General features: G+C 26.8%; 3 protein-coding genes across 3 annotated transcripts; 2 read left to right on the forward strand and 1 right to left on the reverse strand.

Annotated features, from left to right (window-relative positions):
- Nucleotides 1–8423: 8423 nt before the first annotated feature.
- On the forward strand, nucleotides 8424–10539 carry LOC141526275 (uncharacterized). Its single transcript, XM_074241196.1, has 8 exons — nucleotides 8424–8488; nucleotides 8556–8603; nucleotides 8692–8832; nucleotides 8917–9034; nucleotides 9436–9597; nucleotides 9685–9918; nucleotides 9985–10289; nucleotides 10357–10539. Coding segments are annotated over exons 2-8 (1047 nt in total). The 5' UTR covers nucleotides 8424–8488; nucleotides 8556–8601; the 3' UTR covers nucleotides 10442–10539.
- Nucleotides 10540–10816: 277 nt separating this feature from the next.
- Nucleotides 10817–12254, reverse strand: LOC141526276 (N-acetyltransferase 8B). The gene is made up of 2 exons (XM_074241197.1): nucleotides 11802–12254; nucleotides 10817–11519 (listed from the first exon to the last, which is right to left on the reverse strand). Exons 1-2 carry the CDS (start codon nucleotides 12098–12100, stop codon nucleotides 10991–10993), a joined length of 828 nt encoding a protein of 275 aa, XP_074097298.1. The 5' UTR covers nucleotides 12101–12254; the 3' UTR covers nucleotides 10817–10990.
- Nucleotides 12255–13616: 1362 nt separating this feature from the next.
- Nucleotides 13617–15632, forward strand: LOC141526251 (uncharacterized). The gene is made up of 5 exons (XM_074241147.1): nucleotides 13617–13821; nucleotides 13900–14157; nucleotides 14747–14984; nucleotides 15056–15237; nucleotides 15325–15632. The coding sequence occupies exons 1-5, from the start codon at nucleotides 13663–13665 to the stop codon at nucleotides 15529–15531; spliced, it is 1044 nt and encodes a 347-aa protein (XP_074097248.1). The 5' UTR covers nucleotides 13617–13662; the 3' UTR covers nucleotides 15532–15632.
- The last annotated feature ends 13 nt before the right edge of the window (nucleotides 15633–15645 follow it).

Genomic DNA, 15645 nt, shown 5'->3' on the forward strand with positions numbered 1-15645 from the left:
TATATATTTTTTATCACAACAAATAACTGTGTCGAAAATCCAATATAGAATTGGCTTCTTGTTACACAACAAATGTCCCAAACTAATCTTGAATAAGCAGAATTCACATAGTAATAACAATAATAACAATAAACATAAAGTTAAAAGCCTTACTTGGCCTTAAGCCAAAATAAAAACGTCTAGCCTGCTTATACATACATACATATATGAATATCTACATCGTCTGATAAAAAAAAGTGTGAATAATCGATGAAAACCCACAACACTATGTTCCTAGGGCAAAATACTCAACAACAGTAACAGTAATATCAATAACAACAATGTCAACGTTTCAGAGAGGTTTTATCATAAGAAGGACATTGAAGTGTATTTTTAAAAATAGAAAACAAATTTAAAAAATTTGCGCATTTTATACCGCCAAAGGTCAAGAGCTGATGGTCACGATATTTAGATGGATTGTCACGATAATTCGTCAATGGTAATTACTAAGATTATTTTTATATTTTATATTAAATGTTTAGAATAAATTTGTAATTTATTCGCATGAATTAACTAAAAATAAAAAATTGCTTTTTTTTTTTTTTTTTTTTCTATTTTCTATATTGTGTATTTTAACTTGAGTTAATAAATTCTGCAAAGACATGCAAACAGATAACGTAAAAAAAGTACCACGGCTTAGATATTGAGAGGGTGACTGAACGAAAATAAATGGCTGAGTAGTTTTGTTCAGTATCTTATTTCCAATACTTTAGTATACCATTTCTATTATTTATCACTATTGCTATTTTAGGGCATAAATTTCTAAGGACTTTAAAAACGCAATAAAATAGATGAGATGAGGAGATGTTGAATTTGACGTTCCTGAAACAACTGGCAGTAACTTTAACACCCTGCTGCGCTATTTCGCTCAACATTTTATCCTCCATAATGCTTCAACGTCTATTATTTTGTTTTATTTTAATACGCTTTTTTTATTCTCACCTCTTTCCTCAAGGCAGTGTAATAAAATAGCAAAAAAGTTTGCCACAATCTCATTATTGTAGCAAGAAACCGATTTACCGAAGAGAACGATTAAACGGCTGCACTATAAACGGATATATAGTCAATCAATATAGTTAAATCATTAAGAAAAGAAAAATAATAATAAATTTATAAAGCTGACAACGGTTCAATGACTTATTTTTTTTTTACTTTTTATCTTTGGTCTCTTGAGCTTTAAAATTAAGCTACGAGAGATTAAGTACTTTTTTATTGAAATTTTCATTCAATTTAAACTAGCTAACGATTATCTTACTCTTGAGACTCCATTCATTTCTTTTGTCCGGGAGTCTTTGACGGCTAATTAAAATCGTTAAAATCAGGTTATTGATTACTCAACAATTCGATTTTTTATGATTATTACCTCGGTTTGGAGTTTACAATTTAATTATTGTATTTTTGTTGGATTTTCGCCACTTGGGATAAATATTACAGATTTTTTAAGCAAATTACTTAATATCAATAACTTATATCTGTTAAAATTAGCTACAATTATTGATTAAATTGAAATTGAAGTTTTTATGACAATTACAAAATAAAATTTTTATTAGAAACATTATTGATAATTTAATTTATTAAATATTACTGGGAGATTTTAATTTTTTTTTAATTACTAGCTACGGCAATTGCTAAAAAATTTATTTTATCAACTGACATTAATATGTAGTATGTTTACATCATATTATCGGAACGTAGAAAACACCAGATGTCACTGAGAAATAAGGAATTTCATGTATTTCATATTTTATAATTTAAAAAAATTATTTATTGGATATTTTAAAGACTTTATATAATTTTGTAAAAAAAAAAAAAAAAAAATGTATAGATTGATTATTATATTAAAAAAACATTACTCTTTAAAATGATATTATTTAGTAATCGGATTATTCCTTAATAGTGACCATTTTTTCCGCGTGAGTTCTGTTTTTGGCAGCCAATCATTTACATAAATTTAAAAATTAATTAATTGAAATTTTTTGTTGTTATTTTTAAATTTATATTAACGGTATCAAATAATATAGATTTGATAAATAAAAACTTAAAAAAGCGTAATAATTTTTATTTATCAGTAATTTTTAAAAAGAAAAGTTTGAAAAATTAATTCTGCTCTAAAAATTCCAAAACTTCAATCTAAAAAAAAAAAAAAAATAAATAAAAAAAATACGCCAAATTAATTTTTTCTCAATTTTTACTAACTAACAGTAGTTTAATTTGTTCTTATAAAAAATTTCAATAATTGTCATAAAAAATTCAATTTTTTCTGGATAACAATAATAAAAAAAAATAAAATCAATTTACCTTGTCAAAAATTGGCGCGAAACTGCTTTGAAATCTCGACTTCCAGTAAATTCACTAAAAAAAAAAAAAAAAAAAAAAAATATGTTAACATATGAGCAAACAAAAAATAAACAATCGTATTTATAGGAAGTACGCGTTAGGGATCGGATGTTTTCGATGAAACTGACTACTGTGGAGGACCGCGTGGCCAGAATACCTGACACGAAGTGGAACGGTTTACCCCCACCACAGAGTAATATCTTGAACCCTCAACTACCCTCAACCGCGCCAAAGCTCCCTTACTATTCCTATTCCTTCTATATCCATATCTATTTCCATTGCCGTATATACGGCAAGTGTTCATAGAGAATCTATACACTCTGTAGGTATATCTGTATAATGATACGAGTGTATGTGAAAACTACCATCGACCCTTGGCTGTTTGGTTGTCCCTTCTCGGTTTCAACCACTGGTCTCCGGAGTTTCGTCCACTTGTGTAGTACACAGTCATAGTTTGGTTTGGTAGTATATTGTTGGTTGGGTAGAACCGTATTCAGCGACCCCCACAAGCTCTAGCTATCCTTCGAGTGTCAAACATCGACTTTTATTCCCGGCGGAAATATCTTTCAAATGTCCGGTGACGATGCACTTTTTAACTTCCTCTAGGCCCGGGAGGCCGAAAATATTTAACATAAATCACTGTGAGTTATGATTTTTTTTATTTATTATTTTTTTATAAACTTTGTGTATTAAAAAAGGGGCAATAAAAAAAAAGGTGCGAAAAATGCATTTTTATTAATTGATTTTCGATTAATTTCAGATAAAAAATTTTTTTAAAACCAACTATTTTAATTGATCCATTAATTTGAAATTAATTTTCAATTAAAACATATTTTGATAAAAAACTAGCATGACTTTTGCAAATTGCACTGTGCTTTTTTAACTAATGACATTTTTAAATATATAAGCTCATCCTGATGTTATACTCATCAAGAACTTTCATTTGAGTACCCATATGCATTTTTGATATATTTTTCATATATACATATATATAATATATAAAAATATATGAAAAAATAATGTGGGTACTCAAATGAAAGGTCTTGATGATTATAACATCGGGATGAGCTTACATCTTTAAAAATGTCAATATTTTACAAGATATAAGGTAATTTCTTAATTATATATAAAAAACCATTTTATCGTATATTTTATAAATATACTGGCCACAAAATTTTGCTTATTCTCTTAATAATATAGATTATGAATCAATTTAAATAATAAAGAAAATTCAATCTGTTTTTTTCAAAAAACGGATAATTAAAAAAAAACTTCATCATTGCTTTCAGTAAAAAATCAAAAATTCAATAAATTTTATTATTTTGGTTTTTGAAAAATGTAATGTTAAATAAAAAACTTTTAACCCTGACAAAAAAATGTTTAAGTAAGCATTTATCGTTAAATCTGGAATAAGAATACCGTATAATAAGTTATAAGACTTCGAGTGTTATGGATAATCCTTGGGGAAAAATTTGATTCAATGATACACGAGGGAAAACTACATACAAGCTTGTCTCTAAATTGATGATGTAGGAAAGTCAGTGTTATGTGGTAAAAATGTCATAATACCCCGAAGACAATGTTGTTTATTTACAAAAATAATACTATTTATAAGTTGTTACAAGTTACATGTACGTCATAACAACAATGACTTTGGACATTATGGCAACAACAATAAAAACAAGAAGAACAAAGGTATTTAACCTTTTGAAAGGATTTGAAAAGGTCAAAGTTTTATATTAATTCACACTGTTTGAATTTCATTTCATAAAACTAATCAGAAGAGTTTTACTTCCAGTAGTGGGTTGCTCAAATAATTTTTTTTTTTTTTTTTTTTAACGCAACGGGAGCTCATCCTGTTACTAGAGTAGGAAACTACTACTGGAGAAGAATGGTATCCGTAATAAGAAAAGAGGACCGGAACTGTGAATGAAGCGCGAGAGTCGGTGATCTACATGCGCCGTAAGTGCCTTAAAGTCCTAAAAAATAATGGAGAAAATACGTGAGACGAATTAAATGCATTACATTCCAGGGAAGTAATGTTTTCTAAAAGCTTAAGAAGACCGGTATGGAGATGGAGAGTGAAATAATCTTTGAGAAGATGAGAGTTAGTTATACAATGAAATTTATAATTGGATGTTTGGTCTTGTAATAATATAAGTTAAGAATTTATTAGTAAGCTATTTTAGGGACTATTACTGAGCGGAAACTCGAGGTAAATGTAGATTCTAGTTCCGGTTAACGATCAGAAGAACCCTGATTAATTGCGAGTTGGTATAAATCCTATTCCAGAACCAGTGTTGCGTGTCTTAGAACCGTGAATCATTACAGTTAATGTGTTATACTAATCAATGCCGAATCTCGTACAATTTCTGACAGAAGCTAACGCGCTAACGGCTAACGATATCTGTTATCGACTTTGTACTTATTTTCAAAAGTAATTGAATAATATCGACAGGTTATTTATGTCTAATGATGTATTGTTGACTTTTTAATTCAGTAAAAATAAGTCAGACACAAGTAGTAGCTGTAATAAGTTTTTACACGTAAATTGTTAACCCGTCAGCGTTCTCATCAACTTTTCGGTACCTTTACTCCCTTGATGAGCAATAAGAATATTTGAACTAGAAAGTAACAATGAAAAACGTGACAGCTAATCAATCGAATCGGTTTCTTGTTATATTTTTTTTTTTTTATTAAGAAACTTTTTAATTAAAATTGTAAAGATGAAGATTTTATTTGATGGCAGTTTAACAGATTTTTTTCTGCTCCTAATTCTTAAAAAAATGAACTAATTTTACGGAACTTTTTTTACTAATTTTGACACTTTGTTTTCCATTTCAGTTTTAATTAAAATAACATTTATTTAGACGTAAAAAATAAAGTCATAAATAGAATAAATAAAATATTTAATTTTCCCGATCATTAAATCTCGGATACAAAATACATAAGTTTTATTGTTACGGCTACACCTTCTATCGAAAAAAGTAATAAAATAGTTCAATTAAAGTTATTTTTAATTTTTCTATTCGCGTTTTCAAAACCCGAAGCTTTTTATTGTTATAGAAAAAAAAATGTAGTCTTGAATTTATATTGAACTTATGCAGAAATGAAAAGTTTGATCATTTTTTTAAAAAGAACACTACTTGTACTACAAATGATTCTCGAAAAAACTACGGAAAAATTTTCTGCAAAAGTCATCATTACTGTACATTGAAGCGTTAATCTTTGACTAGGTTGATAAATTAGCAATTCAAATTCAAGGATTTTCAACTCATCGAGTCCTTGAAGCATAGCGGTCTATTAGAATATTTTCAAGTATTTATCTTTTTTAATTTTTTTCAGTTACAAATAGAATTATGAGTACTTTCAACGGTTATTGTGGTGAATTTCTTCAATTAAATTGGAGGAAAATAATATTGTTTTTTTGTGGTTACATTATTCATGAAATTAAAGTACAACAGTAATATTTAATAGTGAATAAAAATATATATTCAAGTCACGATTTGTTTTATTTAATTGAATCATTTTAATTTTATGCTTGGTTGTTAGCAAATATTGCGGATGCAAATCAGAGACACATTTATAAATTTAATCTCACTATTATTTTTTCTCTACTGCATTTCGTAAGCGTTTTTATATTTTTGAGGATTATGATTTAAAATATGTTTACGTTTAACTATATTATGTTTCTGCAGAAAATTTTTTCAATTAGATCCTGGAAATTAAAATAGCTACTTGAGGAATTAATTTATTGTCATAAGTTTTAAGAGATTTAATTTCATAATATAAACTCAAAAAAATAAAAATATTGAAAAATATTATTGCAGATTTTTTTGATAAAGTTTTATCAAGTTTCTGCACTAAAAAATTTCGATGTATATTTTTTACATTGAATTCAAGGAAATGTAAACATTTATGATTCAGATCTCAATTGTTTTACAACTGAACATGGGAAATGAAAGAATATAACATTTACGTCATAAATTTACACGGAAATAGAGTATCAGTTGAATTTACGATGTTAACGTCGTATTTTTACTATTTAATATTGTGAAGGTTGACGCTGCCGATAAAATTTTAAGTATACATTGTTACATTGTAAATTTTTTTTATGAAAAGCATTATTTGAAAAAATTCAAACTTCTCTGCTCGTGAGTGAATTTTACGATGTTACGAAGTATTTTATTTTTTGGAGTCTCATAAAAAAAAAATAAATTAATTTATCATATTTTAAGAGCCCTCCAAAGATCAGCGAAATAAAAAAATTTTTGAAAATAGTCAAAAAAATTTTTTTATCTCTTTATTATTTTTTTATTGCATTAATTAAATTTTTTTAATTTCTCGAATGTATTTTAATTAGACTGTAACTACGTAAATGTTTTTATTGTTCAAATTTTTATAAAATGTCTATAAATTTATTGCGACTTTTTTTCTCGTATATTACTAATAAATTTTCAATCTTTAAAATATCATAAAAGAGTTATAGCCGAACATAAAAAATTAGACGTTATATTAACACTTTAATGGATCTAAACCTTAATTTAACGGTGCGCAAATAATATTATCATTAAAATTATAACAAGCACAAAAAATAAAATATGATTTTTTATAGTTTCGAGTAAAAAATTAAATACGTAATTTATTAAATTTTTCAGAAAGATAGATTTTTATAGAACCATTACTAAATTAAAAGACTTTATTTCTCGCAGCGGGGTGTTAGAGATTTTTATTGAAGCATATTTCATCTCATAATTACTTTTACATTACTTAAAAGTGTAAGCCACAAAATTTTATCATAAATAGCGATCATTTAGATTAAAATATTAATAATACTTCTAGATAATTTTTTATCAGATTTATCTGTGTACAAATATTTATATATATTTATGTAAATTTATGATAAGGTCAAATCTAACTGATGGAATAATTTAAACTTTAAGATCATGTAAATCTCATGAAACTACCAGCGACACAAACTTTATTTTTTTTTTTTTTTTTTTTTTTTCCATCATCCCCAATGTGCATGTAATATTAAAAAGGGTACATTTTGATCGATCAGAGTGCTCACTTATCTAAATAACTTTTTCACCGATATAAAAACACTCAGTACGTTTACGCTTTACGCTCATAATGGATATTTTTCATTGATCATAAATAACTTGAATTTTAGCGCGAGTAAACTTTTTATGTTTTCAAAAATTTTATCTATCCCAGGTCTCTGCTGAGGATTTGTGATGGGTACAAGGTGAATAATGGCATAGTCATGATATATACGGATCGAACAGACATATATTCATTCATATACGCGAGTAGGAAACAGCTTGCGTTGGCATTGCGTCTATATCGAATTCCATCGGGAATTAACGCGGCTGTCCTGAAATTGTTACTATATAATATGTATATATAAATATATACCCATGAAAATCAATTATGATTAATTATAGTGTCGATTCTCGAAAGATTTCACTCGTAATTTAATATAATAATAAAAATCCGGTAATTGGACAGTGCAAAAAAATTCTCTCTTTTTCCAAGCTTGACACTATTTTTATTTTTAGTAAAAAAAATTTTTAAAACAGAAAAAAATTTATAAATCTTTTAGTAACTTTTTTTTTTTTTTAGGCATCATCTGTGTAATCAAGAAAAATAAGGGAATTTTTTTCAGCATATTTACCTCAAAAATAAAATATTTTTTAAAATTTTTTATGCGTAATAATAATGTATTTTTCCATTATCGGTTGCTGGTACACTCTGGCATTATCAGCAAAAGATAAGAATAAATAAAAATCATTGCCAGTATTCATATACATTTTTAATATTTTCTTTTATCCTAATAATATATATATAAGGATCTTTTTAAATATATATATTTAAAAAGATCCTTATTACAGCGAGCAATTTTAGTACTTAATATTCATTTAGCGGTTCACATTATCAGTCGTTGGTACGCTTGGATTTTATCAGTGGAAAATAAAAATTTATCTCATCTGATCTTTTGTCAAAGAATATAATTACTGACTTGAGTGTTTTGAGATAATATTGATAATATAAGATTTTTTTTTATATCTATTTAGCTCTTTAAAGAGTGACAGTTAAGACGCAATTTGCAGTAAGTGCAATAAAAGCCTCTGTTTCATTAATACTGAACATTTATTAAATAGTTTTCGTCTTACCAGTTTTTTTCAGGGTATTACTTAAAAAAAAAAAAAAAAAATCATAATAATGTAAGTTGCCTTTTTTTTTTTTATAGCAATTTAATTATTACTCTAAATTTATTTATCAATTCTTACTTACAAACGTAAATAATTTCAGGGCAAGTCTTCCTCCAACTTACGTCGAGGGTTTCCATGATCTAGAGGCTGTAAAATCGATGAAATATTTACCCTTGGGAAAAACTGGTCTGATGGTCAGTAAGCTATCTTTTGGCGGAGGCCCTCTTGGATGTCATTATGGGTAATAATTTTTTTTTATTAGAATAAATATTTGTTGTAAAGAATAGTAATAAAATATAATGTTTGAATTGTTATTACGGTATAGAACATATGATGAAGACGAAGCTATTGAAACAATCCGACAGGCAATTCGTCAAGGAATTAATTATATTGATACGGGTTATTGGTACGGTCAAGGACGCTCGGAAATAACGATCGGAAAAGTAAAAAAACTTCTAATTAGTTAAATCTTTTTTTTTAGTTTATCTGTTTTCGATTATTGGAATCCGATTAATATTTTGTAATTATAAGGCTTGTAATTAAAACTATTACGCATATAGAGAATTTAAAAAATTGAAAAAAGTGTAAAATAGAAGAATTTTTTTTTTCAGGCGCAAAAAAATTAACTCTTCAATTTTAATAATTGTTGAAATTTTTTTTGAAAATTTTTAATTTCAAAAGAAAATTTCATGAATCAAAAATGAAAAAAAAAATATATATTTTTTTTTCTGATATCAAAAAAATTAATTTTTTAGTTTACAAATTTTATAATAAATTTTTTTGAAATAGCATCAGGCAATTTGCCAATTAGAACTAAACTGTATTAAATTTTTATTTTTCATAGGCTTTAAAAGGAATTCCGCGAAAAGCTTACTACATTGCAACAAAAATAGGAAGATATGAATTGGACTATCAAAATATGTTTGACTTTTCAATTGAAAAAACACGGGAGTCCTTAAAAAAGAGCCTTGAACGTCTCCAAGTGGATTACGTTGATGTGATACAAGTAAAATTTAATTAAAATATAAATAACTATTATAATAAAATAAATCTATCATATTTAAAATAAAAATTATCTAATCGATTAAAATAGGTCCACGATATTGAATTTGCGCCTTCATTGGACATGATCATAACGCAAACTCTGCCTGAACTGTCAAGACAAGTAGCTTCAGGAAAAGCTCGGCATATTGGACTTACGGGGTACCCAATATCTGTTTTGAAAGAGTGTATATCCAGAAGTAATATTATTATTGGCTGTATACTAACTTATACAAGATACACTCTCTTCGACCAGACTCTTCTGGAGTACCTACCATTTTTTAAGGTAATAACAATCCTTAATTATTAATAAATAATTAATAATTTAAAACAAATTAATTTTACATCAAAGGAACATAATATCGGAGTAATTAACGGTGCTGCAGTGAGCATGAGGCTCCTGACTAATCAAAGCCCGCCAGAATGGCATCCAGCAGATGATAAAATTAAAAAAACATGCCGCGAAGCTGCTGAATATTGTAAAAAAAGCGGTTCAGATCTCGCGCGATTAGCCGTTTGGTTTTCAATGCAATGTGATGGTATTGCTACTAATCTTATCGGGATACAAAACATGGAACAATTGAAAACTAATATTGACATTGCCACTAATGGTATCAGTGATAAAGAACTACAATTACTAGACAATCTACAGAAAAAGTATGTTCTGATCTATCATTTTCTTTTATTGTTTTATGCTTAGATACACATAAAATTTTTTTTTCAGCTTTTTTTCGAAGATCAAAGGATCACACTGGGAAGAAAAAGAAATCAAAGCTTACCGGGCAGCTATGGATAAATTAAAAAAATAAAAATAAAATTATCTTGTATTTTGGTACCTAATTTATCTTTTAAATAAAATTCCAAAGAATGTATTATTTAAATAAATCGTTTTTAGTTTAATTCGTAATTTAAACTCTACGTCTATATATTTACCCTAATTTTTATTTTTTAGTGACTATGAAATTCAATAGAAAAAAAAATAAATCAAAGTGCTGTCTATAAAAATAATAAAACCGAATTATTCAACTTTTCAATCGCTTTATAAAACAAAATATTAAACTTTCAAAAATAATTAATTAAATTATTATTTTAAGACAAGTTTAATGTCTAAAAAATTGTCCATATATATTTCTACCTTCTAACTTATGTCCATAAATAATTCATCCTAAATAATAAAAAATTAATTAGTATTATTAATTATTTTATTCCAGTATAAATTTTGTTCTTTTAAGGCACTTTTACTTAGTCTAATACATGATCGCAATTTTGTTTAAAGAATATAAAAATATAAAATGAAAATTATCAATTTTATCAAAGTGACTTTTTAAAAATATGTTTTATCAATTGTTTTTATCTGTCTAAAGAAAATGCTGTTTTGGATGGTTATAGTTCTGATAACTATTGTAATAACTATCAGCGTAATCATCGTGTGGTTTTATCTTATACGTTAATTCATACTGAAGAACATTGACAATTGGTCCGATAATGGACTTGTGATACATCTGTTTGAGTTCAAAGCCCTTTTTGAAACACAGTTCCCGACAACCGTCACTGTACTCGGAAAAAACAAGATCAACGCTGCTGTATCCTTGGTCAATAGCGAACTGAACCGCAGTGTTAAGCAAGCAAGAGCCGACTCCTTTGCGCCGGTAATTTTTGGTAACGCACAACCTCTTTATCCATGCACCCTTGTCGCTTCTGTAACTTTTTAATAATCCAATGGTACCTACGATTTTTTTCAACTGCGACGACACGTCGATGTTTGAATCGCGAAACTCTTTCTCTGTCATTACGGTGTAGTTCACGTCGGCTGGGTTACGGATCATTGAGTAAGGCTGGAACGCTTCTGCTACCCAAAAACACGAGAACAGGTTTGACATATAAAGCCTGTTAAAAAATAATAAATAATTAAAACTAGCAAAAAATTTGTGACAAACAAATTATGGCAAAAAAAAATTTTTTTAAAAATTGACATTTAAAAATTAAAAAAAAACTACAAATGCAATTTTTTAAAAATAATTTTTTGGAAGAAATTTATTTGTTTAAAAAAAATTAAAAAATTTTCAAGTGACAGCTAACTTTAATGTCATCAAAAAAATTGACATGTAAAAATTTTAAAAAGTTAAAATTGCAATTTTTTAAAAATAATTTTTCGGAGAAAATTTATACCTGGATATGTTTGATAACTCTTGATTTATTTCAGCGGTCATCATTGAAAATCCCAAATAAGTTCCTAAATAAGTACCTATTATTGTTATTGGGATTACTGAAAGGCAAATCGTAAGCGAAAGTCCAAAAAATATGAACATAATCGCCGCAGATAGAATCATCAATTGAAATGTTAATTCTTTGAGAACATTAGCAAGGAACGTTGAATTCAATGATGACATTATGATATTTGTTATCATACCGTGACAGTTTAATTCGTCTCCCGGTTTGTATTCTCTAATTACTATTATATGGCTCATTTTTTTTTAATTATTTTCCTAGAAATTTCCCGCGGTATTGTTTTATCTTAATATTTTATAAATTTAATTAATACGGACGAAAAAAACTACTTTACAGTAATAAAAATAATAAAAAAAAACGAATAACGAACGCGATCTTTGCCGTGCAGGTGTGGGTGACATGCGGAAACTGGGTTATGTTTATAAAACTAACCGCTTAGCCGCGCGCATCATTTGACAGTCCGCAAGATGGCGGTAAAAAAACGCGGCAAATTTAAAAAAACATTTAATACTAAATTTACTTTTTTAATAAAAATTTTTGATTATTTTAATAAACATAATATATTTTTTAATTTTTATTTATTAATATCAAATTTTTTATTTTTTTAATCATAATTAAATATTTTATTTTTCACTTTTATTTTTTTCTGTATTTTAAAAAAATAATAGCGCAAAAAAAAATTTATGAATATGTTGTTTTCTAGATCTATTAAAATAAATTGTTATTGTCGCGACAAAAAATTAAAAATGTTTCCATTCACAAAATTACATCTCCATAAATTGAAGTTGTTTAAGTTTAATAGAGATAACTCTTGTGTAATTCAAGAATTTACATCAACATACAAGTAATGCGCAGGGAAAAAATCAGCAGATGATGATAAAATTTGAATTTATGGATATTTTATTGAATTTTACTAAAACTAAATATAGAACATGTTTTTTTATTTATGAGATTAATTAAGTATTTAATAGAATAAAATTCCAAGCGCTTACTTTGTAGCTGCAAAATTTTCCTTCAATAAAGTATTAAAATAAAAAGAATATTTATATTGATAATTTTAACTAAATAAATAAATATTTGTTTTTAATTCTTCAAAATAATTTAACAATTCAAAAAACTACCAAATTTAAATTAAAAAATTTTTTATAACTCAAAAAACAATTTTTTATTGTGTAAAATCTAAACTTATGAAAATTTAATCGAAAAATTTATTTTTAAAATAAAAATAAAAATGTCTAATATAAAATATTTAAAAATTACTTTTGCCGTTAGTTAAGTGTTTATCGTGCAAGATAATAAATAAAAATATCTTGATATCTAATAGCGCATCGTTAATTACTTATGATACTCATACATGTAAATATTATAATTATAACTACTAATATTTATTTACATAACACTTTTCTTACACAACATAATATAACCGGAGATTACATCGTTATCATTTCAAATAAAAATATTTTTTTCCAACAATATTGACGTAAGAAAAGAGTAATAATAACTGAAAAAAAAAAAAATAAATAAAATATTATTGTAAATCAAACAATTTATTTATAATTAAAAACAAAAAAAAAATTTTTTTTAACATTATCATTTTTAAAATTTGTATTTCGTACTTCGCATTTGATATTTTGACATACATAGCAGAGCTTACTGTCACCCAATCAATATTATTTTTCTGCTGTATCTACGATAAGATGGGGTAAATTTTTATTGCTATTAATAACTACTTGTTATATAAATATGCTCAATAACTTTAGCGTACGCAGTCGTGCTATAACTTCAGTCGACATCGTGCACGATGATAAAATCAAGCCCCACAATGGAGTACTTGAGTTTTGACCCAAAAACAAAACAATTAACGCTTGAAACATGTGTCATTCCAAAAGCTAAGGGCGAGGAAATTTTAATAAAAGTCGCTTATTCCGGAATCTGCGGAACTGATCTTCATATTTTGAATGTAAGTCACAAATATATCTACTTTTATAATTAAACTGTGTTTTAATTACAGTTATCGAATTTAATTTTATTTTTTTAGGGTACATTTCCCGCGAAAAGTGATGCTCCCTTCAGTCTTGGTCATGAATTTTCTGGGACTGTCGAAAGTGTGGGCAAAGAGGTCACAGGATTTAAAGTTGGTCAGCGAGTAGCTGTGGACCCTAATAGTGGGTGTAATAAATGTAATTATTGTCGGGATGGGCGATACCACTTCTGTGACAATGGCGGCATTAATAATACTATTGGAATTTTTCGAGACGGTGGATGGGCAACTCATGTACTTGTACCAGAAAGTCAGGTATTATTACTTTTGATGACAATAAAATTAGCCGACATCTAAGAAATTTTTAGAATTTTTTTTATTGAAAAAATTGCAACAAAAAAATTTATTTGTTATTAAAATAATTAAATATTTGCTAAATTAATTTTAATAACTTTAAAAATTTTTTCAACAAATAAATTACGGCAAAAAAAATTTATTTAAAAAATTTCATCTTTAGAAGTTTTAAAAAATTGTAAATGTTACTTTTAAAAAAAGTAATTTTCCAGACCTTTTTTTATTTTTAAAGAAAAATAAAAAATTTTTAAGTGTCTGCTAATTTCAGAGTCAATATTATTTATAATACTATCATAAATTATTATTAATATCATCAAGACCTTTTATTTGAGTACCCACATCAATTTTTCATATATTTTATATATTTATATATATTATATATATGTATATATGAAAAATATATCAAAAATGCATGTGGGTACTCAAATGAAAGCTCTTGATTAGTGTAACATCGGGATGAGCTTATATCTTTAAAAATTTCAATATTTAAGAAATTACAGTGCAATTTAACAAAAGTCATATTCAATAACGCAAAATTTTATTTATAAAGGTATATTTAGTACCAGACGACGTAGAAATGCATCAAGCAGCTCTTACTGAACCAATATCATGCATAGCCCATGGCTGGGACATAATAAGCCCTGTAAATATTGGCCACAAAGTTCTCATCATTGGAGCAGGAATAATTGGATTGCTTTGGGCGTGTGTTTTGCACATTAATGGTCTTAGAAAAACTGTTACTGTTGCTGAGTGTCTACCCAGTAGACAAAAACAGATTGAAAAACTCAGTGAGTAATTTTGCAAACAAATCAAAAAAACAATTCAATTTTTTTTATTGCATAAATATTTGAAAATTTAGATCTCGATTACAAGGGAAATAGAATGGAGAACTTGACTGACGAAAAATTCGACCTGGCAATAGACTGTAGTGGCTCAGCAGCTGCTATGGAAGCTGCTGTTCCACTTCTACGTCGTGGTGGTTGTCTCTGCGTTTTTGGAGTTGCGAAACCTGATGCGACGATGGCTATTAGTCCATTCAAGGTCAGAGAAATTCAGTTTGATTTTTAAAATTAATTGACTATTATTTTTTATAATTAAGAATTTTATATTTTATTTTTTTTTTTTTAGATGTACATGAACGAATTGACCATCAAGGGAGTGATTATTAACCCACATACTTTCGCAAAAGGATTAGCGTTAGTTCAGGCCATGTCTGATCATTATTTAGACTACAACAAACTGGGAATTAAGATTTATAAATTATCCGAGTATAAAGAAGCTTTGGAGGCACTTGGTAAAGGAGAAGTCAGTAAAGCTGTGTTTAAATGTTTTTAATTGATTATTTAAATTAACAATTGTTAATATTACATGAAAAAATTTATTTTTAATAAAGTTTAAAAATGTCATACAAAATATAATAAAAAATTATAAAAGAGTTTGTTAACTATT

Source organism: Cotesia typhae, unplaced genomic scaffold, assembly GCF_013202065.1.
Source record: "Cotesia typhae breed Kobodo isofemale line unplaced genomic scaffold, CoteBio_Ctyphae contig_33, whole genome shotgun sequence".
NCBI classification, from domain to species: domain Eukaryota; kingdom Metazoa; phylum Arthropoda; class Insecta; order Hymenoptera; family Braconidae; genus Cotesia; species Cotesia typhae.